The 25,659-nt window shown below is 37.6% G+C and overlaps 1 protein-coding gene across 1 annotated transcript in view; it reads right to left on the bottom strand.

Annotated features, from left to right (window-relative positions):
• The window catches only part of LOC127426041 (disks large homolog 4-like), a 201,325-nt gene extending 176,762 nt beyond the window's left edge, over window positions 1-24,563 (bottom strand). Inside the window, exon 1 of the mRNA XM_051672537.1 lies at window positions 24,494-24,563. Coding sequence (XP_051528497.1) covers window positions 24,494-24,523 — 30 coding nt within the window. The 5' untranslated portion in view covers window positions 24,524-24,563. The remainder of the gene's footprint in view (window positions 1-24,493) is intronic.
• Between the last annotated feature and the right edge of the window lie 1,096 nt (window positions 24,564-25,659).

Below are 25,659 nucleotides of genomic sequence, written 5' to 3'. Positions count from 1 at the left end.
CTGGTCAAAGTGTCCAAATCCTCTAAATTCAGCAAACCAGCCTGATCAGCAAACCAGATTAGATTAGAATGGTTTATTATATATATTATATAAAATTATATAAATCGATTATATAAAAAAATAACGCGTTAAAAAAATAATGCAAATCATCATGTTCCCAAAACATAATAAAAAATATTCCTACCATCTGAGCAATTCAAGCTTGAAGTACCACGAGTTTTCAGTAGGGGGCAGTAAGCTCCAACTGTGTAGGCAACATGCAGCTGTACAAAGAACAAACCACACTCATGCTTGCTTGACACTAGCGACAGTACAAGATGAGAACCCGTTCTTGTGTTTTAACACAGCTGGACGTAGTTAAATTCTGAATGCAGGGATTTTGAGGCCTGTTTTTTCCATTTTAACCTGATACAGTGACCTAAAAATGCAGTGTTTATGATGCGACACAACAAAAGTTAGACACTCCAAACGCGTCTGTCTGACGCATGTGTACACTGGCATGTCCTTAGAAAAGCCCTTTTAATAAATGTATCTTGGACAGATTTACAAAATGGATTGCCGTGGACTGTAGGCCAGTGATAGTCAAATGTTCACTAATATGGAAATAAACAATAGGTTGCCTTCTAAAACCACTTTTTGTATTGTTTTAATTAGCTTGTGACCGACTGATTGCGACAAGCTCAATTTCAGAATGTTCTTTTGAATTAGATATGACTGGCTTCACAGAGGGGGTAGATTTTCAGCAGTTAAAAACTTAAGTTACACTCTGTTCCTCGCACAAAGTTATCGTATGTTTTGGAATACTTTTATAGTGCTTTTTTATACAAATTATTGTAACTGTTGAATTGTTTAGGTTTAGGCATAGGGGTTGGGGTTGGGATAGGTGCTCAAAAATATCTATGTAATAGTGTAATGTAAATAAACTTATTGTGACATTACATGTACATTTATCTGCTGTTACATCTTTTATATTGTTGAAAAGTGGTTAAGTGTAGGCGTCTGGTTAGGGGATCTAAAATATCAAAATGATTGTATAATATAACTACACTAATATATTTATAATATATATTATAAATATTATAAGTGTATGTAGAACAGCTTCACAATAGGCGGGAAGGAGAACACAGGGAAGCAGGTTTTTCCTGGCTCAGGTAGGACTTTTAATAGGTCACTTCAGTGCTTTACAACTTCACAAACTCATCAGCTTCACAGGCACGTAGGCAATTAACACATCAGCTTCATAAACACGTAGTCACATAAACACAGCTTCATAAACATAACAGGTTAAACATAACAGCTTCAGATTCAGGAGCACCGTGGCCTTCTTTGTGCCAGACTCTCTCACCCTCTCTGCTGGTGGTGTGGCTGCTTATATGCCGCTCTCCCCATGCTCACTGGAATTAGTGACAGGTGTTACACATAATCTAGCTCAGATGCAAGCGCCCTTACCGCTTTCTCTCTCTCCGGATGGACGCTTGACCACGCCCCCGCTGCCACAGTGTAATAAAACATATTGCGATTAAACACACGATTGTCGGGCTTTACTGTTTGTTTAGATCAGTGTTACTATCAGAAATATTTAATAATTATTTCTGTAGTTATTAATTAATATTTAGATTAATTAATTGAATCTAACTCATTAAAACCTCATATGGGGCTCCAGTGAATGTAGTGTGCTACGTTTAGGAGCAAGTTTGGTTATTAGCAATAATTAATAATTATCAAAGATAATTATTAATTATTAAAATCAATAGAACTTTGATGAGAATCAATGTTAGCTTTTTTAATCCTTTAAATCAACAATTATCAAAGATTATTATTAATTGTTAACATCGATGAAACATTAATTAAATTAACACTAGCTTATTGATCATTCAAATTCAACAATCATCAAAGATAATTATCTATTATCAAAAATCAATAGAATATTAATAAGGATTAACATTGATGGGGCACCACCCTGAAATCAGGGACTAATAACCGAATATTAAAACAGTCTCAATATTAGATTGTTTTCTTAGGAAAATCGGCATCCGAAGGATATCGATTTTCGGGGAAAAACCAATGAATGAAGGTTTGAATCCAAGCACTGACATCCCGTCAGCATGACACAGGCGTATGCAAAACAAACCAAAACACTTCTCTTTGTAATATAACAAAGTTTATTTATGCAGTAATATCAATTAATAATTAATACAATGCAGTCAATAAACTTCCGACTTACAACTACAAACTAAACAGTGATATGATTAGATATGGAAATAAAAAATAATCCTATAACACATAAGGTGTGTGTGTGTGTGTGTGTGTGTGTGTGTGTGTGTGTGTGTGTGTGTGTGGTTAGTACAAGATAGAGAGAGAGGGAATTAAGTGACAGCCCTAAAGCCGATTTCGCAATAGTGGGAGAGAAAGCAGCTGTTAGTTTATCACTCAGAGACACGGTGGACAGCTCGTAAAAGTCCCGCGTTATTTGACTCTTTAATGGATGAACTCAGTTGCTGTCTCACCCGGGATGGCGAAATTGCACAACAATCCAATTTGGTTGGACCACAATACAGCAAAACAAATTCGTGATAATTAATACCCTGAGTATTAAAAATGAACGGATATGGCGGTCCGTAAACTGTACAAGCAAAAACCTTGAAACACAAGAATAACACTATAATATTCTATCTCTGCCCAGACGTAAACCTCTTACTTGAATCGCATGAGGACACAGGTAGAATGTGTTTTCCTCCGTCCTTTAACTCTGACCCGGTTCCTTGAGGCTCGGGTGATGACGGGAGGCCGTTTCCTCGCTCTGTCGGCGGGCGGTACGGCTGTTGATTCTCGGCGGGCTGGCGGAGAACTCAGAAATGTCGACTTGATTGAAGATGGAAGAGAAATCTTTAATCTCTTCACTTCTGTAGGCAAACGGATGAAGATGCGAATTGCTCGGCGGTATCCTTCGGATCCGTTAGAGTGTTCGGTTGAACACAGAGTAATCTCAACTCGTCCAGCGAGATGGAGATTGTATGGCTACAGTTTCAAGTCTGACGTTACTTCCTTGTGCCACGAGGTTGCACCTGAGAGCAGCGATAAACTACGTCTATACTCGGTGAACAAAGTTGCTGGAAGCAAATCCCGAAAGCATTTCAGAGGTATTTCAACTCCTGATGATGTCATGTTTGAGGGACGTTCTGTTGTGTGCCTCATCCAATAGGAGTTGAGAGTTCGATCCTTTAGTGAGCAAGGCTTCATAGGATTTGTAGTCTGTTTTGGACTCCCTTTGTTTGATTTTGGCGCGATTTTTATCAATATAATTTACGACTTGGAATGTGGGGGCCTGAGTTAGGTTTTACGACTGTTTTAGGCCTGCCTTTGTCTTCTATCTGAATACATGAGGCCCAACACGATAATATAAGATAATTGACGCCTCCCTAATGAGACTGCCCTAAGCTTACCTGACAATGTGCAGGACTCTCACAATAGTATAAGGCAGTATTTCATGCCTTGGGAGTGAGAACAGTTTGCCATTGTAGACAGCAAGGCAACTCAGGTTTTACAACAGACCCGTCGAGAGTGATTTCAAATAGAGGTTATAGTTGCAGGACGATGGGGAGGGATTGGATTAGAATGGATCAATTACAGGAACATTTTATTGCTCAGAGGTTGCTCTTTCGTATCTCTGTAGACTTAATTGAGTTCAGAGTTTTTTGCATTTAAATCACAATTTCATCTCAGATAAATGTAAATAAAAATATAAACCTACAGAAAATAGCAAATCTGATCACGGCGTAAGACATCGTTGAGATCTCTGAAACTCTAGAGGAGACATGTGAGATTACTGGGGACTTTTTTTCCCAGAGAAAATTTTGAGAAGCAGGAAACCTAATTAAAAGTCTCCATTTGCTCTTCATCTGATCTCATTACTGTAAACAATTGAGAAGCAAAGTTTCAAACAAAAGAGAAAAGGTGTTGAGTGCCTACAGTGTCCAAGAGCAAATAGACAGATGGGTGGAGGGACACATGAACTCAAAGACCAAATCAAAGACCATCCTTATGAGGACTCTCCATAGACAAAATGATTTTTATACTGTATGAACTATAGATATACCCAGGGCTTCACAGTAGGCAGAGAGTTGATCCTCTATTTCCCTCTGCTATTCTCTACAAATCTTGTTCTCTTTTCTCTCTCCTGTCCACCTCTTTTCTCTCTTTGTCTCTATTTCTGTCTCTTCAAGACATACAAACCCACATTTTATAAATGCAAATCGGTATTTGGCATTTTAACAGCACGCATGAGATTATTTCCTCAGCTTACTTGGTTGTAAAACTGTGTGCTTAATATAATGTAACATAAAACAGCAATGTTGCATTTTGTAATGCTACACCCATAATTATTGGAAAAAGTAGCTTGTTAAAGAAAAAAAAACTACACTCTTTTGAAACAGCTGAGATACTGTCAAGCTACTGACACTTTTAGGTTTGTTTGTTTGTTTGTTAGTTACTCACCAACACTGGTTATTAGTCTTTTCTTGAAAAAGGCAAAATCGTATAGGTTTATAATATTATATAGGTTATTGGTCATAACTTCAGAATGTCTGTATTGGCCAAGATTACCCAAATACACAACGTTATGGGTCTCACACGACTTTTCCATGAACTTTCCAGTTGTTTATAATGGATAATATGTATACTTTGGGTCTTTAGTGATCCTCTCATCCATTTCATTGGAGTTATGCCCCCACCTCTTTAGTATCTTAAACCTTTCTATTACCAATAGTGTAACAAAGCCATAATTTCCAAAAATAATTATTGTTTCCAACTGCTTAGTTACCAAAAGTGTATAGGATGGTTAGTGACCGGAGATATGTAATAGTTTCGCAATGTATATTTGCGCTTCTATAAATCATATTTTTATGAATATTTCATGTCTTTATAAGTTTACTATCACAGAATATCTATTTTATTGTTTATTACAAGACAAATTTGTAATATATTCATGCAAATTACTGCTATATCTTGTCGATTTTCTGTGCAATGATGGTGAATTATCAGTATCCCATATTCATGTACACGTACACTCTAAAAATGCTGGGTTAAAAACAATCCAATTCTCAACCCAGTGCTGGTTTAATATTGCACCAACCTTGCATTGGGTTAAATTAACCCAGCTGTGTGGGTTACAAAGACTAACCCAGTGCACTGGGTTGCACCAACTCAGCACTGTGTTAAACCAACCCAACAACTTGGGTTACAGAAAACAACCCAGAACCTAACCTAGCACTGGGTCAATCCGTCAACCCAAATGTTGGGTTAATACAACCCAGTGTTGATAACCCGGCAAATGGGTTATTTATTCAACCCAAATGCTGGTTCACTTTTACAGGAATGCTGGGTTAATTTGATCTCATAAGTGGGTTAATATTTTCAGGTTGTTTTATCCTTTAATGTTTTATAAAAATCTGTTAATTTGATCCCTTTTTTATTTTGGATTCATATTAATACACACAATAAGTGCATTTAAACGTATTTTACAAAGGTTTTAATAAGGTGCTTGTAGAACAATAACGTACAATGTATAATTATATATAATTAATGTATAGTTACTACATTAGGCATTAAAAACATTAAACATACATTGCATGATTAAAGTTACTTAAAATTCCAGTGTCTGTACCACACAACAATTCATGTACAAGAATCCAAATGGAAGACTACCATGGCTTAAAAAATATATCCAAAAATAATCATATAAGGAGAGGTGCTCCTTGCCAAGTGGGGCTGCTATCAACATAAAATTAAAGTTGAAACCGAGCAAGGCACTCAATCTCCAATAAAATATTATTTTATTAGGCAACAAAACATCACAAAGCCAAAGCGTATTGGCAGACAAGCTGCCTTCGTCAAGGCATGAGAACAAACACACACCAGTACCTTATTTAAGTGATACTTAATTGGCAGCAGCCAATGAGCTTCAATCATTAACCAATCATTCAATGAATTACTAAGCGGTGTCTATTCACATCCACATAATATAATATAAAGACAAAATACCACCTGAAAAAGACAACAACATCATCATATACATGCAAAACACTCCAAAAGTTAATGGATATGCACTATTCACACAATTGGTACACATTAAACAAATTTGTTAAACCTTAAACCTTTGTCAGGATGTAGGGAATAAGGCCTTGACATCTTAGCCTGCTGTCACAATATATGTCACAATATTTAACCTATGAAATACAGACATAAAGGAAAAGGCTAAAGATATATATAAGCCTCAAAGAATACAGGAAGCACAGTTAATAAATATGTGTCTGTGCAATAACAGGTCGAACTTTGCTCCACTTTGTGATTTTTTTTTAAGCATTTGCCTCACTGATGATGTTTTTAAAGTACAAAGCAACAAGAAATATTTAAAAACAAAATCGAATGTCTCAGTTTATTTTTATCCATTAATAATTACATTAATGTTTTTGAGCATCTTAAAAGACTTCAGTTCTTTAATTTAAAGTCACTTCAAGCATATCCCAGGAAATTCAATTTAATACTTTCTGCAAATGAATTCCCAGGGCTTTGTTCTACTCTAAACTCAAATACATGTTCTCAGACCAACGCTTTTCATGTGTTGGTCATAGCTCCGCATGACGCTTGCGTTGAGCAGTGTGTTGAAGCCCTGAAGCTCGTGATGCGAGTGATGTGAAACAGCTTTTGTGTCTGCGACGCACCGCTCGTGTCTGGTGTAGACTAGGTGTTCTAGACTTTGAATTAAGTCTAAATAAATTAAGTATGTGACATATTTAAGATTTAGAATGCAGGGGGTCCTGGGTAGCTCAGCGAGTAAAGATGCTGACTGCCACCCCTGGAGTCACGAATTCAAATCCAGGGCGTGCTGAGTGACTTCAGCCAGGTCTCCTAAGCAACCAAATTGGCCCGGTTGCTAGGGAGGGAAGAGTCACATGGGGTAACCTCCTCGTGGTTGCTATAATGTGGTTCGCTCTCGGTGGGGCACGTGGCGAGTTGTGCGTGGATGCCGCAGAGAATAGCGTGAAGCCTCCACATGCACTATCTCTCCGCGGTAAAGCGCTCAACAAGCCACGTGATAAGATGCGCAGATTGACGGTCTCAGATGTGGAGGCAACTGAGATTCATCCTTTGCCACCCAGATTGAGGCAAGTCACTACGCCACCATGAGGACTTAGAGCGCACTGGGAATTGGGCATACCAAATTGGGTAGAAAATGCAGAATTTCGACAAAAGGAGACGTTTGAATCACTCAAAAATCAGAAAAAGTGAAACACAAATGTATTCAAGATCCAGTGGGTATAACAGATTAGCAAAGCCAAAGCTAATGAAGCTATCATTATATCCAATAACAGTAATGTCATATGAGCTGTCCTGTTCTGATTATGGAACAGTATCTTTCCGTTTTCTAGTGTAAAGTACTATTTTTATATATACAAAGATTGACACAAACCTTATTTCACCAAATCTCCAATTTGCCAGCGCTGAGAACCGCGCACTCCTGTAGATGATCCAAAACTAACGAAAGAACTAGTCCCCACATAAAATAGACTAGAAGCTTTTTAGAATAGAAACTTTTTCATTGCAATGGGCATTAAATCTTTTAAACTCTCATCCTCCACAATATTAATCAGACTGCAGACTGTGGCTATCCGCTTTGTTAAAGAAATCGTGAATCACAACAGGGCATCTGCGTCATGAGGCGCTATGAACTCCACATGAAAGTGCTTGAAGACAAAAACGTCTCATTCTGCGTTTTGGTGATAGTTATGACTTGGCATGCTTCTGTAACCGGTCCTGCTCGACCTGCTCCGAGCGGGATTCGAACCAGCGTCAGCCGTCATGGGAGGTGGGCACGCTAACGAGGTGGCTACAGACCCTAGCGCCAGTCTCTAGTGCGCCTCTTGAGGCCAGGGGAGTGAGGTTTACACATACCGCACAGCTATCATGTACCAGCTGGCTCCTGTTACACTTCTGTGGTAATTAAAATGCACCTTACTTAGGCAAAAAAATACTTGATTTCTGTCACAAGTTCCATCTAGGCTTGTTTTGTACAACAAATAACGTTAAGAGGTCCTTTCTCCATCATTTAATCACTAACACTGAATCACTGCTGTTTGTGTGTATGTGTGTCCGCCCAGATTGCAAAGGTTCTGCCCTTTCAACCAGTGTTTATGCTGGTTTATGCTGTATTAACGGTAAATGTGTTAATCGCGATTAACAAAAATTAACACGTTAAACCTTTTTAATTAACAGTTTTTACAGCTCTACTTTATTTACATTTGACACTACTATTTGATGAAAAGCAATGTAGTAAACAATGGAAGTAAACTATATAGCAAGTGTAACACGTAAACATTATGATTTGGCTATTGATATGTGGGCGCACAACTGAAATTCTGTAAGTTGTACATCTATTTAGACTCAATAAGTGCTTGAGAAAATACATATGTGTAGCTAATGTGTAGCTCAATATGTGTTTGAGAGCGAGTTGCATCTCATAAAATTTCAACATGAAAGTAATGCATCCTGTTCTATCATTTGTTGCATCGTCTTGATATATATTTTGATATGAAACATCAATATGTAACAGAATACATTCTAGTATATTAATTTCTAATTGTCTTGAAAATGCTTTGAAAATGTTACACTATCCAGGCATTCATTTATGATAGACATACGTGCCGGGTCGCTAAAGACCAAAGGTATGTAATAATGTTTGGCAAAACACCAATGCAAGGGTTAAAAATCATTCAAATTCAAACTTGATTAAAAAGTAATATTTAGCTGAAATATTCTAACTAGAAAAAATAGTATTCTTTATAGAAGTTTCCATGACTTTTAAGATTTTATTATTTAGAGGGCTGGAAAACACTATTTTAAATTCCTTGATGTTTCAGTTTTCCATGACCGTGGTTCCCTGCAAAGTGTTAATTTTAGTGTGTGAAATGTGATATGCTGGGTGATCTGGATCTGATGGGCTGATTTGAGAACATAATAATGGAGGGTGAACACCAGTTAACTTGGCCCGCCGGTGAAGCCTTCCCAATTTAAATAGGCCATCTGCCTACTGTATGTTAGCCAAACTGGTCCTGTCACAGCCAGTATTCATACAAACACACACAGGTACACACACACACAAATACACACACACTTATTTTTTATTTACGTAATCACACGCTGTGCCAATCTCCAGCTATTTCCCACTCTCACAGACGTGTGAACTGTTTAAAAAAAAAAAAGGCTTGTTAATATCCATGGAGACGCACTTCAGTCTGTCTCAAATCACTTTCAAAGTTCTGTTACTGCAGCACATCACAGAACTGCACACATTCTCTTCATAGCTGGGTAAGTCAATGGGTACATCTGAAACAGAAGGCAGCTGCCTTGATACCTCACTGTGCTGTCAGTCAGTGGCTTAACAGAAGGTACCTTTAAGTAAACTGCTTTCAGACCAGCTTTCAAGGTATCATAATGTCACATCTGATGATCTAGAACAAATTCAAGAGAGCTTTAGAGCAATGCTTTTTACCTGGTTGACTGCTACCTGAAAATGGGTTGCAGGTCTGTTCTGATAGGGTCACGGACAGCAGGGAAAAAACAATGCCTAATGTAAATTACAAAATGAAACTGACCATATAATCGAGCATAGTTAAGACAGCAAAATAGATAGGCATCTCAACTTTAACAAGGAGGAAAAAAATGCGTCCCATATCTTTTGATGATGTCAAATGCCGTGCATCCAATCAAACTCTGTGTTTTTATATTTTTATTTGGCCTCACTTCAGCATCTTGGCAAATTTGAGACATCTAGGGGTCTTTGTCTCTGAAGGCTAGATAACATAAGCAGAAGTCTTCATTAGCTCTCCATTTAATTTCATTTCTGTCTAGGAGAAACTGTTGAGATATTAGAGAGGTCTCATTTGGGATTTTTCTTTCCTATGGAAAGACGTTCTCGCCTGTATCTTGAACACACCCCGAGAGCTACATGAACTGTCCATTAAATTCTCTTTCACAGGGTTAATCAAAACGAACCGATCGTTTAATTTCAAAACAAGCAAATTTCACTCACAGTCATTAGCATGAAATAAATCTGCCTTGTGACAGCTGAGAAAACAGGATTTAGCTGTTTGCACCAAATCAACTGTAGATGAGAGACACAGAGCCGCCCCGCCACCATCACAAGCAGCACTTGTTTAAACAATCTCAGTCATTACCGACAAAAAAAGCTGTGAATGAATCACACTTATACTCCCCAAAAATCTCCACTATCGACTCTTTTTTTGCTCCTGCTGGCATAAAACGTCAAGAAAGAGTTAGAACTGTTAGAAAATTTGAAGAAAATTTAGTAGTTGTTAAACTAAAAGTTTAGTGGTGCTGATTAAAATGTGTTCTGCTGTGGTTTATTCAGTGGGGGGCACATTATGGTTTTAACACACACCTACAACCATAACCACAAGTATTAATTACCAAAAAAGTGTTTTAATTTCCTTTAAAGGGGTCATGCTGTATCATTCATTTTTTAAATTTTTATAATTTTCACTGATGTCCTTTTATATGCTAGACAAGTTTTTTTTATTTTTTTTATTTTTATCACAAACAGCCATAATTTCATTTTACATAGCCATTTTCCACCCTCTAACTAATTCCCTTACAATTAAACGCCTGTTTTTTGTTTTTTTGTTGTTGTTGTTGTTGTTTGTTTTAGTTTTTTGCTGCTATGCCTGCATGTGAAATGAGAAACAGCACTTTGCTGCGCTCGCACACAAGCTGCGGGTTTGCTGTCGGGACCAATATAGGTGTCACATGATCATCCTTCAATTACAGCCTCTTTGAAAAGCCTGCATTACATTGTGAGAGGTTCACAATACAATACGCAGTGCAATGTGCTACTCAAACTGTTAAGATCATCGGAAACACTTTACAACAACGTTCCATTTGTTAAAATTAATGAATGCATTAGGTATCATTAACTAACAATTAACAATATATATATATATATTTTTATAGCATTTATTAATCTTTGTTAATGTTAGTTAAAAAAAAATACATATTATAAATATGTATAAATACAAAAATATTGTTAGTTCATAGTGCATTAACTAATGTTAACATATACAACTTTTTTTTTAAAGTACTGTAAAATTATTGTTCATTGTTAGTTAGTGTTAACTAATGTTATCAAATGGAACCTTATTGTAAAGTGTTACCAGATCATCCTGATCTAAGCAGATTTGTGCTTTAGCCACTTTTTCCTAACATTAGGATTCTTCTAAATGATATGCAGAGCAGCAGGTGCTACACACTGCCAGGATCAGCATATAGGCCCCAGCACACTCTTCGATCAGAGCCAAAAAGAAGTTTGAAACAGCTGAGCAATGACATACTGTTTGCGGACATTCAGACACAGTCCACACTGCTGTGGGTGTGTTTAGAGGAGCATTTAAATATGAGGATGCTCAAGACTACATGTAATACATTGGCATGAAGAAGTCTGTGAACCCTTTGGAATTATCTGCATTATGTATAAATTTGTCTTAAAACAACACTAGATTTTAACTAATAACACACAAATTATTGTATTTTTCTTGTAAATATTGAATACATCATTCAAACATTCATAGTGTAGGTGGGGAAAATGATGTAAACCCCTAGGCTAATGATGTCAACAAAAGCTAATTAGAGTCAGGAGTTGGCAAACCTGGCATCCAATTAATGAAACAAGATTGGAGGTGTGAGCTTAGATATTCATCTGTCCACAGTTAGAAAAATTTTCAATAAATGGAGTTGATTTAGTACTATGGCTACTCTCCATAGAAGTGGCCGTCCAGCCAAAATGACTCAAAGATATTCTACAGGATAATGTCAGGTGTGTTTGTTCACCAGCTGAAGCTCAGTAGAGGTTGGGTGATGCAGCAGGACAATGACCCTAAACAGCGCCCAAGCAAATCCACTACAATATGGCTTAAAAATAAAGAAAATCCACCTTTTGGAGTGGCCCAGTGAGAGCCCAGACCTTAACCCTAGAGAGATGATGTGGAATGACCTCAAGAGAGCCATTCACACCAGACATAAGAATATGGCTGAGCTGAACAGTTCTGTAATGAAGAATCGTCCAAAAATCCTTTTGAACGTTGTGCAGGTCTTATTCGCAGCTGCCGGAAATGCTTGGTTGAGGTTATTGCTGCCAAAGGAGGATCGACCAGTTATTAAATCCAAGGGTTCCCTTACTTTTTCCACAACACTGTGAATGTTTAATTGGACGTGTTCAATAAATACATGAAAGATTATAATTTTTTGTGTGTTGTTACCTTAAGCACATTGTGTTTGTCTATAGTTGTGACTTTGATGGAGATGAGATAAAAATTCTTGACCAATTAATGCAGAAAACCAGCTAATTCCAAAGGGTTCACCTACTTTCCTTGCCACTGTACATCAACTAATATGACATTATAATGTGTTATCAATGGCTTTAAGCCTCATTCTATATGTAGAATTTACACAAGATCAATAAAAGATGCTTTTTAACCACTTGATGATGATTTAAAGTAATATAAAGAAAATTTGCAATTTGTCTGGTTTACATTCTGAATTCATAGCGCTAATGCGCTAACACGTTATACACAGCCTAATATGTGCCAATTACACTTTGTTATTGTACTTTATGATGACACTGAAATTGGTGTATAAAAGAGTGATAATGGGCAGAATATAGAAAAAAGAATGATGATAGGCATACCTTACTATGGGCAGATGTGTGAATGGCTTTTACTGCAGAAGGCAAATAAGTAAAGCAGCATATAAAACAAAAGAGTGAATGGTCACTTAAGAGTATTTGAGTAAATCTGATTCCTTTTGTACACAAAAAAATAAAAAAATAAAATGCATGACATGTACTTGGAAAATGTCTCTATGCAAACGATTGTACAGATGTCCCTGCTGAAAAAAACAATAGAAATTCAAATGGTTTCCACTACGAATACCATAACGAGTCTAGTGTGTTTAGGATTTAATAGTATGTTTTAGTTTCCATTCTTAATATGTACAGTATTAGTCTCTAACAGTATCCACTAGACATAACATCCCACCAATAGAAGCCAACACATTCCCAGTACAGACCCACCCGGACCATTATAGTTTCCATTAAAAACTCATACAATTCCCAACCATTTAAACCATTATAATTTCTGTGAGGGTTTCTTCTGTTTTTTTTTCAGCAGGGTAGCCTAGGCAAATTTGCACCAGTTTCTGCACGCCAGTGTGTTCATTTTGACTGATCTTGACTGACTGAACGCTGTGAATGGAAATTAGCTGCTGGCCTCAAGGCAGGTGGAGCTCTAGGTCACACCTACCGATGACATGGACCAATGGCAATAAGAAGGTGTTTAGCAGCCAGTAATTATTTTTTCTAAAAGTTTGCTTGGTGAGATGTTACAAACCACTGAGACAAACTCAAAAACACCTTCATTTTGGCCAACTTTTGTTATAAATGACCTCTCATCCATTCGTTCTTAGATTTTGTAGGAAGTATGCAGAGGCCTTAAGGGTTGAGGAACTTTCACACATTTTACTCTTTTTGTTAGTTCTCATGTTTAGGAATAATACTATAAATTCTGCTTCCTCTTTATTAGGCTACTTCATCGAGACTGGGTGGACAGAGTGTTTGACACCCAACAGAGTGCAACAGTCAGGTTCCCATAAATTTTCTCCATAGGTGAATTGATTTTTAACAATAACTTTTGTTAGGTTGTTAATCGATGATACAGTAAATGCTTCGTTGAAGCCTTCAGTTCATGTTATTTCAACTTCTTTTTTTTAAATCATGTCAAATAGTGTAATTCCTGGTGAAGAACTACACTACCAATGATCCTGAAGAGAAAAGATTCAGCAATTGGAGAATCACAGCAAACAAAAACAGCAAACAAGCTAAGCAGTGATTCACCTCTGTACAGGCTGATTTGTTTCATGGCTAACAACTTTTTTATGAGGAATTTTATGAGATGCCTATGGAAAAACTGAATGGGAAAAATACTTCCTGAACCAATACTGCTGCTGCTGCAAAAAAAAAAAAAAAAAAAAAAAGTGGACAGGCACTGTTGCGCGCTACAGGCATTGTTGATGTGTAAGTGTGGGCAGTCATGGGTGTCATGTGCAACTTTCTGACATCAATTTGGAATAAGTTGTTTTGCTTAGTTTCAATAAATGCTCTTTTTGGACCGGTAAGGAAGTTTGGACTTCTAAAGTATGTTTTTATAGTACATTTAATTTCTAGTACATGAAAAATTTACTTTTTAAAACCAAGCATCGAAGTGCACCTTTTTTTAGCATCAGGCATCAGGTTATATATAGTTTATAGTCAGTAGGCTGGGTTAAAATATTCACCATGTTGGGTGCATTTTCACCTGACTTATAATGTGGTCATGTGATTGTGATCCAATCACCAAAAACACATGCCAGGTGTAAAAGTGGCCAGAGTTTGAGTTCAGAGTTTTTTTTTTTATTTTATTTTTTTTATTTACCATTCCCCTTTTTGAAGTTGTGTGCATTTATGATGGCAGTGTTTTATGTGTTTAATTACGGAAAAGGGGTTGTTCAATGATTAACTGATGTTTATTTGTTCGCTATTAGTTTCCACCATGACAAAATTATTTTACTCTGCAGAGTGATAGACTTGTGATTCATCATGAGTGACTATTTAAGAAAATATGAATGTCGTCATCATGTTTAGAGTGACTGAATCCATACCGTTTCTTAATATGTCACAGCACATATTGTTGATTAATAATATTATAATAATGCCATCTGTTTAGTCTTGACTGTGACTGCAGTTAGCCTGTTTAATATATGTAGAGACTGGCAGACATTGATATCGAAACAATATGACATATTTGTTAGATGTGACACAGTCATGTGATCCATTCAGCCCAAAACAATCAAGATGGCGGCCCATGTTGTTGCAGCATTGTTGTGCTTGCTATCCACTTTGATATCATTGTAAAAAATAAATGTTACTTTGTACAACCTTCACATTGCATTCCTTCAAAGGCGGAGGGAAGTATACTCGAATTGCTGTACGGCGAAAGAACACGTGGACATGGGAGTTTCGGACCATACATGGAACTGCGATTTTCCACATGCGCAGTAAGGGGATTTAAGCATTTTCATATGTTTCAGTGTGGACAAGAAACTTTTGGAAAACGCCTGAAAACGGTTGGATGGGAAACATTTCGAAAACGAAAATGCTGTTTTCAAATGTATCCGGATTAATGTGGATGTGGCCGGAGTCATTTAAAAATGCCTGAATGACAGAGCATTAGATACAAAGTATCAAACCAAGATCTGCAGACAAAATATTCTCGAATTTACTTAGCATAAGTTTTTTTTTTTTTTTTAATAACTTTTAATCAACTGGTCTAAAAGTAGTTGTTAGTGGATGTATAAGGTTCCTTATGAGGTCTATATATTTCTTTTCTTTTTTTTTCTTTTTTTCCTTTTTTCTTTTTTTTTTCTTAATTTGTGAACTGTTTTGTTTAAAATGTGTTTCTTTAAAATACAGTGCTGTGAAAAAAGTATATCATATTATTTTTGTTGCAGCTTTTGGTTAAATGTGTTTTTAGGACAATTATAGGTATTTCTCATGAAAGTCAAATTGGGGCAGGTTGTCACATGTTTTAAATTTATACAATCTAAATTAAAATGTTTTTTTGGCCAAAATAATGCAAAATAAAGTACATCTCATACTAAATTGTTTCAAAAATTCAAACAAAATCTAACAAAGGCAATCTGAGTAAACACAAAATATAGTTTTTAAATGATAATGTTATTTATTAAAGCAAAAAAGTTATCCAACACCTATATAACCTATGTGAAAAAATAACTGCCCCCTTAAACTTAATAGCTTTTAAGTTATTCAGTTTTTCACAATGCTGTGGTGGAATTGTGGCCAATTCTTCATTACAGAACTGCTTTAGTTCAGCCACATTGGAGGGTTTTCAAGCATAAACAGCCCATTTAAGGTCCTGCACAGCATCTCATTCAGGTTCAAGTCAGGACTTTGACTAGGCCACTCCAAAACTTTAATTTTGCTTCTTTTGAGCCATTCAGAGGTGGACTTACTCCTATGCGTTGGATCATTGTCTTGCTGCATAATCCAGTTGCACTTGAGCTTCAACTCATGGACTGATGACCGAAAGTTCTCCTTTAGGATTTTCTGGCAGACAGCAGAATTCATGTTTCCCTCAATTGCAAGTCGCTCTGGCCCTGAAGCAGCAAAGCATCCCCACACTATCACACCACCACCATGCTTGACTGTTGGTATGAGGTTTTTTTGTGGAATTCTGTGTTTGATTTACACCAGATGTAACGGGACCTGTCTTCCAAACATTTCCACTTTCAACTAATCAGTCCACAGAACATTCTTCCAAAAGGTTTGAGGATCATCAAGGTGTGTTTTGGCAAAATTCAGATGAGCCTTAATGTTCTTCTGGGTTAGCAGTGGTTTTCACCTCACAGCTCTTCCATGGATGCCATTCTTGCCCAGTGTCTTTCTGATAGTGGAGTCATAAACAGTGACCTTTATTGATGCGAGAGAGGACTGCAGTTCCTTGGATGTTGTCCGTGGCTTTTTTGTGACTTCCTGGATGAGTGTCGCTGTGCTCTTGGAGGAATTTTGGAAGGTCGGCCACTTCTGGGAAGGTTCACTACTGTGCCAAATTTTCTCTATTTGGAGATAATGGCTCTCACTGTGTTTCTTTGGAGTCCCAGAGCCTTTGAAATAGCTTTGTAACTCTTCCCAGACTGATGTATTTCAATCAACTTTTTCCTCATCATTTCTGGAATTTCTTTCGACCTTGGCATAGTGTGCTACTGGGTGAGAACTTTTAGACAACTTCATGCTGCTGAAAAAGTTCTATTTAGGTGTTGATTTGAATGAGCAGGGCTGGCAGTAATCAGGCCTGGGTGGGTCTAGTCCAGCTGAACCCCATTATGCATACAGTTTCATAGATTCGGGGATTTAGTAACTAAGGGGGCAAATACTTTTTCAAACAGGCCCAGTTTGCTTCAATAAATAACATTATCATTTAAAAACTGTATTTTGTGTTTACTCAGATTGCCTTTGTTTTATGTTAGGTTTTGTTTGAATTTTTGAAACAATTTAGTATGAGATACACAAAATACAGAAGAAATCAGGATGGGGGCAAATACTTTTGGAAACTTTATTTATTGAAACTACTACTTGGTTTTATATTTTTATATGTACAGTATGTATAAGGGAGACCGGGACTAATTGTCACACTTTTTACTACAGTGAATATTTCTCATGGTAGATTTACTTTTGAAAGTTGTAAAGTATTAAAAATATTAATACATTGTTTTGACCAAAAAATATTTTAATTGAGAAATTTCAGATATTTAAAACACGTGACAACCTGCCCCAATTTGACTTTCATGAGAAATACCTATAATTGTCATAAAAACACATTTAACCAAGAGCTGTAACAAAAATATTATGATAGTGAAAATTTCCTTTGAATGGTAGAATTCACAAAACATTGTCTTATTTTAGATTGTTTTGAGCTAGGGGTTTTAAACTAACATACTAAACCACTCCTAAAGTAAACACACATTTGTGCATTTGACTTTTGACTACAAATCTTATTGTTACAGAGGTAACTAGCCCTGGTCTTCCCTACATACTATTTTATATCTCAGTGTCCTAACCAACACTTTATGGCAACGGCCAACTAAACCTGAACCAGCACAACCACACCTACAGTTGGCACCTGGAGTGCATCAGGATTACTTTGTTTTCCTCAATCCCAATGACCTCACTATCTGAAGCTGTGTGAGACCTCCACTGCTTTGGTCCTGCAGTGCCTGGGGTGCATTCTGATAGAACACGTGGCCGTTTGAGCCACAACTAGAATCAACTCACTGTGAGATCTATAAATTTCTGCCTATACAATTTGAAGAAGTCTGTTTTGTTTGAACTGTGCAACTGCAGCTGTACCACGAACCACTGCAGTTGCTTTTTACAGTGTCTGCCAAATATATACATGTAAAACTCCCTTTGCAACAAAAAGGGCCCATCTGAATACAGCGAGAGGACATTTATTGGTCAATGTGTGGAAGATGAATCCACTGTCACAGTCTGTGGAGCCAGATTTGGCTCAATTTCATTCACCACAGGGAGAGATCCAGTTTCAGTCCAACCGAAGAAGCTTTAAAAGAGTAAACGACTACAGTACTTCTGTGCACACACACACACTCACACACTCACACAGGTACAGAGAATAACACGCACACAAACAGGCCATCTTCATACACACCAACAAACAACAGCATTAACAAGAGATTATACAAAGGCACACACAGATTAGTTATCACATACACACCTCTACGAATAAGCAGAAACCTTCTCTATCGCGCTCTTCGCTCATCTCTCCCACCCACTTCACATTGTCTGCTTCTGTCAACTGACGAATGGGCACCCGGTTCTGTTGCCAAGGGAACAGGCTTAAATCAAATGAAGCCAACAGGAACTGAGGGACATGCATCTGTGGCCACAGATGAGCTAATACACACAAACAAATACACTCTAACAAAAAAGACAACAAAATATCACACACATGCTGACGAAACATAAAACATGCCCTTATTTACACCAACACAATACATATCTTATCCAGAATCAAACTTGACAAGAAAACAGGATCATAACGTACTACAAACTTTGTGTAACATAAGAAACAATGATGCGACAAAAAGTCATGAAATGACTCACAACACTTGGGGTGAGCAGGTGTTAAGTAAGTCCTACAGAGAGACACAAGGCTATTGTACAAAAAAAAAAAAAAAAATATATATATATATATATATATATATATATATATATATATATATATATTAGACAAGTACCGTGATAATTCCATTCTTTCAAGTACCTATGAGTACCATGTAAATACCATGGTATCTAAATATTGCAATCCTTCAATACCATGGTATATATAAAATGTATGTCAATTGGTTAATGATTAGCTTAGTAGCATGCTAAAAAGAATACAGAATTATTAAGAAAACAAGGAAATAGGGATACTAAATAAGACTGGGTTAATTTGATAGTTTGGTGAGTTTAGTAGACTGGGTTAAGTCCCAGTGAATTGGCTTTCAGTTGTCTTTCCTTTGTTGACGAATTTCCTATTGAAAAAGGGAAAATGTGGGACATTATATCACAAACATGAACATGATTAGATACTTGTTATCTAGTCAGAAGCAGGTGGGAGATGTTCTCATTCTAGAGAGCATTTAATGGGAAAAAAATGAGTAAGGCACCAAAGAAAGAACGAGTGTGAAGTCATTTCAAACTAAATCAAGTAAAAAGGGTGTTTTTGAATTTGTTGTGGTGGTTTGAAACAATTTGCTAGTGCAAACTTTCAAGAAAACTTTGTACCAGCTTTTAAACACATTCTTATTGACATTTATTTTTACCAAGTCTACCAAAGTCTATAAAATAAAATAACAGATAATAGCCAGTGCATTTATGGACATGTATAGCATGTTAGCATTAGCATTAGTGCCATGAATGCAGGATGTAAACACATTATCTACTGTATATATTACTTAAAATCATCATTAAATCATTTGTATTCTATTCATATAATGAGGCATGTAGTCATTGATAACACATTGGTAGTCTGTTGAAAGAACAATGCTCATCTCATCTTTAAATGTTCCTCTAAACATCAGCCCCAGCAGTGTAGGCGGTGTCCAAATGTTCAACCTTATTTCTAGCTGTGAGCGAAGAATGCAGAATTTTGCTATAATTATATTGGAGCCTTAAAGGTGCACACAGTAACTTCTGTCTTTGTGTCATCTTGGACTTACACTGACACCTAGTGGCTTGGATGCAGCATAATTTAAAATCAATAGTTTCCAGTTTCAGAAGTTTAGTATTCACAGTCAGCCATGATTACTTTAATCAATGAGTGAAAGTGTCAAATAACAGGAGGGTTACTGAGATTAAGCAAGTTGTATTCAACTGGTCATGTGATTCTAACATGGCAGCCCCCATGTGTGGACCCTCTCCATGTAGAATAAAACAGCTTTTATAAGGTTAACGCTATGACTGGAGTCTTCATTTTAATGTGAGTGGTCTTGATTTCCTACATATATTGCTAAATTACAATTCATGTCTTTAGGAGTAAAACTTTTTTAATGAGGAAAGAAATTACTGAGTGTACCTTTAAGTCATTATTATTTTTGGAACATATTCCCAGAAGAGAGAGATATATTTCTTTTAAATATGTATATCGGCTAAAAGTACATTTTGTCAACATTTACGATTACAGTAGCATACAGCTGGCTCAAAGCTAACAGACATGAGCTAAAAGCCACAACACTTTGATTTTGATGTTATGAAACCTTTCATTTGTAGCCAGCAAGGAAGGTTAGTCATTAGAAAAACTTTGAGAGAAAAATAATTAGCATTAGCTGCAAATACGTCTGCTAAGTGCTAAGTGGACTAAATTAGCTGTTTGTCTACTCTATAAAATTATTGAATTTTGGGCTAACAACAACAAAAATTAGGCCTAATGCTAATTAAAATATAGCTTAGTTATAAGAACTTTTAATTTTAGTTTTAATGCTAGATTAACGCAAATTGAGACTTTTGCTTAAGTCTCCTGCTTCTCTAATGTTTCTTCTAAGAAAAAGAATCAGAGTAATCACATTTCTCCTCTAGAGTTTCAGATTTGTTAAAATACCAAAGTTTGCAAACAAAAGTTAGAACACTACTGACAAAAACAGCTCAAACCTTCTTAAGGAGTTTAGCTGATTTTAGGGGGGTTTGGGGCATGACTGGTCAGACTGGGGGTTCATCTAAATACCAGCTTGGCCAGGCTGGATGACCAACCAGACCAATATCCCAGCCAATCCAGCAAACCATCGTAGGCTGGTTTGAAACTGGTCTTTTCAGCAGGAAGATTTCAATATGAACTCACATATTTCTCATAATATTCTTCCAAGACCAAATTATCAGAGATATGCTATCCACATTACTTGTATATCTCTATAATCTTATTTATGTCTCATGTGTGTCTATTTTTATGTCTCCAAAGGACTTCAAAGAGAAACATATTAGACAAAGTTGATCCATAAACAAAATGTAACAAAGAACTACAATAATTCTATTGAGTGATGAAAGAGCAACCTTTGAGGAAAAAACTGGTGTGCTAAGTTCCAGTTTAGCTAAAAACACCTCCTTTTTCTCATTAATAACCGTACATCCAAAGACCAGTGCAGCATTTCTATCTCAGCCCACACATAAGCCACTGCGCTAATTTCTCCCTTCTCATCTCTTTCTCCCTGTACCTTTCTAAGTCTTACTCGTACATTCAGTGCAGTAGGTCTGTTGGGAGTGAGGTCAGTAGTGTTGAAAAGGAGCATGCGAGGTGGGAGTCAATCTGAAGACATCGAGCGAGAGAAAAAGTGAAAGAATAGACACCAGCGCAGGAGAGAAAGCACCAGCCAACGTTACATAAACCGTTCGGAGTGCTCTGCCAGCAACACGACATGGGCAAAGAGGCACATGCCGTCAGAAGCAGTGGGATGTGTCTCACCTCAACACACACACACACACACACACTTACACACAAACTGCCCTCAAGGCTTTGGCATCACAGGTCTGTCAAACACCACAGCAAGGTCAGAAATTAACCACAATGAAATTAAGCCACAACGAAAAAGTCACAACACAATGGGAATTAGCCATTATACAAGGAAATTTAGCCATAACACAACTAAATTAAGGCACAACATTATGAAAAGAAGGCGCAGTATAAAAAAATTATCAGAAAATAAATATTTACAAAACACTTATTGGTGGCTAAATTTAGTTGTGTTGTGGCTTATTTCCATTGTGCCTTAGCTTAATTTTGTTGTGTTGTGAGTTATTTCCCTTAATAGTACCACTTTCATGTTTTTGCAAATAGCTTTCAGCAGGGGGCAGTCAGCGCAACTCCAGCTCTACAGGCACAATGAGGAACCTCAAACAGCAGGACGCGTTCTTGTGTTCACACACAGCTGGACAGAGCATAACTGAATGCAGGGACCTCGAGGCCACTCTGTTTTTCAAAGTTTCAAACTTGACAAACATCTTAAAATGCAGAGTTAAGGTTTGAGACAATTAATATCAATGAGATGTGATGCAAACAAAGTGAGACACTCCAAAAGCATCCTGCTGATGCATGTGTACACAGACCAACAAAAATAATGGTGATGGAACGCAAAACTGTGTCATGTGAGAACAGTTCAGACTGATTTCAGACCAGTGAGAAACAATATATTGACTTCTAAAGCCACTTTTGTATTGTATATTCAATGCTTTCCTCAACTGCTACAATAATGTAATGTACTTGAATTATTATATACACGATGAGCCAAAACATTATGACTACTTGCCTAATAAGCTGTTGGTCCTCTGCTTGCCGCCAAAACAGTGCTGACCTGCCAAGGCATGGACTCTACAAGTCCTGTGGTATCTGGCACCAAGACATTTGCAGCAGATCCTTCAAGTCCTGTAAGTTGTGAGGTGGAGCCACCGTGGATCAGGCTTGATGGTCCAGCACATCCCACAGATGCTCAGTCGGATTGAGATCTGGGGAATTTGGTGGCCAGGGCAACACTTTGAACTCTTCATCATGTTCCTCAAACCATTCCCAAACAATGTATGCAGTGTGGCAGGGCGCATTATCTTTCTGAAAGAGGCCACTGCCATCAGGGGATACCATTGCCATGAAGGGGTGTACCTGGTCTGCAACGATGTTAAGGTAGATGGCACGAGTCAAATTGACGTCCACATGAATGGCCAGACCCAGGGTTTCCCAGCAGAACATTGCCCAGAGCATCACACTCCCTCCAACATTTTGTCATCTTCCCACAGTGCATCCTGGTGCCATCACTTCCCCAGGTAAACGGTACACACGTACACAGCCATCCATGTGGTGTAAAAGAAAACGGGACTCATAGGGCCATGTGACCTTCTTCCACTGCTCCAAGGTCCAGTTCCGACACTTGCGTGCCCATTGTGGGTGCTTTCAACGATGGCACATTACTCCTGTAACCATCATTAAAGTTTTCTGTGACATGTGCCACAGTAGACCACGCATCGATGAGCCTCGGGTGCCTAACAACCTGTCGCCGGTTTGTCATTTGTTCCTCCTTGGACCACTGTCGGTAGGTACTCACCACTGTTTACTGGGAGCACCCGACAAGCCATGCCATTTCAGAGATGCTCTGACCCAGTCGTCTGGCCATAACAATGTGGTCCTTGTCAAAGTCACTCAGGTCTTTACTCTTGCACATTTCTCCTGCATTCAACATGTTGACTACTAGAACTGATTGTTCGCTTACCATCTAATCTACCCGGATCTTGACATGTGGCCTTGTTAGGAGATGATCAACATTATATGCTTCACCTGTGAGTGGTCATAATGTTTTGGCTAATCAGTGTATATTAAATATATCAATCATTTTAATATATTAAATTATAAATATTATTTTAATTATATATACATACATATATATATATATATATATATATATATATATATATATATATATATATAATTTAATTATTTATCTGTGGGGGGGAGGGGGGGTCTCAGCAAATATTGATGTTTGTGATTAATTTGGTTAAAAAAATTTTTTTAGATTGACAGCCCTAAGAATTACATTTATCATTAACAATAATCATACTGAACAATTCTTCCACCAAGAAATACAGTTTATTTGCCTGTTCATTAACTGTAGGCTGTTTATGGTTGCCAAGCAACATACTGTAGCATCTTTGCACATTAAAATAGAATGTGCGGTGGCAGGTGTGAGTTAATTGGCATTTTACAACGGCTTCAAATGCAACTTCTCCGATCAGAATTCAGGGTCTGGGTTATCATTTTGTAAAGATTCTTTTGTATTTGACGTTGATTTGCTTTAATGGGTATGATTGATTGAAAGGAACTATTTGAAATAAGTTTGCTTTTATTTGGTTAAAAAAAAAAAAAAAAATGCCCTCAAAAAGGTCAAATATGCCTCTTAAAACCAATTCTAGGGGTCAGATATTACTCCTCAATATAAAAGTTCCTTTCTGACACTGCACCACAGCACGCGTAAACGTGAGCTGCAGTTTCACACTCACAGAAAACCACAGGGAGGTAAGAGGGGGAATTCAAATGCATGCTGCTCCTTTAAACAGCTTGGAATTTCAATCTGAGCTCAGATGATCAGTTAAAAGAACAAAGAAGTGCTGAACCCATAAATATCCCTGCATAGAGGGATCGGAACAACGTGCTCCCTTCACATTAACGCATCACGCTGGCAGAAGAGGTTAACTAGCAAACAAAAGCCTGAAAGCGAACAGTAGATAGGAAGAAACTTTGCCCCTTGCATCCATACTAGATATTTCCTGGCTGAATTGTCTTACCTTTGTGGTCACTATGCAGAGGCAGTCCATGGCAGAGTGAAGACAGGCGGAGATGTATCCAAACCCCCGTTCCCCCCTCTCCCCTCTCTCCCTCCAGCTTTTCTCCTACTCTCCTTCTCTCTTTCACTCTCTCAGCACCTGACGTTAGCCCCTCGTTTCTTCTGAGTATCTCTTTTGACTGACTTAAGCATTGAGGAACATAGAGTATGAAGGGAGGGAGGGGGGACATAAAGAGGAAGGGGGAGGGACGGAGAGAAAGAGAGAAAATAAGAGAGGTCTGGCTTCAGGATTTAGAAAATGTTGAAAGGACAAGGAGAGAGATGCATGGGAGATACAAAAAAAAAAGGTACGGAGAGATGGAAGAGAGGATACGAGCAATTGAAAGGAGATGGGTAGGGGAGGATGAGTGCAGAGACGAGAGGTGTTGAAGAGGGGGTGAAAGAAAAAGGAAATAGATTGAAGCTGGAGAAGATGTGGAGAGAGAGAGAGAGAGAGAGAGAGAGAGAGAGCCTGTGGAGGGAGGGGACATAAAAAGATGGAAGCGGAGGTGAAGATGTGAGAGAGAGAGGGATGGAGGGAGAATGCAAGTTAAAGAGCAAAATTACTCAAAAAAAGGTCATCGACAGTTTGAATGAAAGAGACAGAATGGGTGAATTAAAAGGAATATATGAAAACAGGAGACTTAAAGATAGACAGACAAAGAAAGAATGTGTAAGATGATAACAAGGGTAGTCTGGTTGTCGTGGCTTTCAGTAATCGTTGCCTTGGCAACGCTGCAGAGTTGTTTCTGTGTAAATAGCTGGGCTGTTGTCATGTGGCCATGGCTTTGTAGAGTGCAGTGAAATCAGTGAGCTGTGTTCAGAATGGAATTCTAGCATATTGCTTACTGCATACTACATAGTAGTGGGATTCAGTACTTCTCATGCAATATCTCATACAGAGTGCTTTGGTTATATACAGCACATTTTGGCAAATGTAGTAGGTTATCCAGGCATTCCACGCATACACAAAATCTACACAGTATCCACATTATTTTTCAGTGAAACTAGGTTGCCGCCATTATCAGCCTTGAATGTGGACCACTTCCAGTATCAGCCACTTGCAGCTATTTTAGCAATACAAAAATATTACATTATGCTGCTTTATCCATCTTATTTTTCAGCTAA

The sequence above is a fragment of the Myxocyprinus asiaticus genome, chromosome 3 (genome assembly GCF_019703515.2).
Source record: "Myxocyprinus asiaticus isolate MX2 ecotype Aquarium Trade chromosome 3, UBuf_Myxa_2, whole genome shotgun sequence".
Classification (NCBI taxonomy): Eukaryota; Metazoa; Chordata; class Actinopteri; order Cypriniformes; family Catostomidae; genus Myxocyprinus; species Myxocyprinus asiaticus.
Note: the sequence above shows the minus strand (reverse complement) of the source record. Positions and strands in the feature narration are given on the sequence as shown.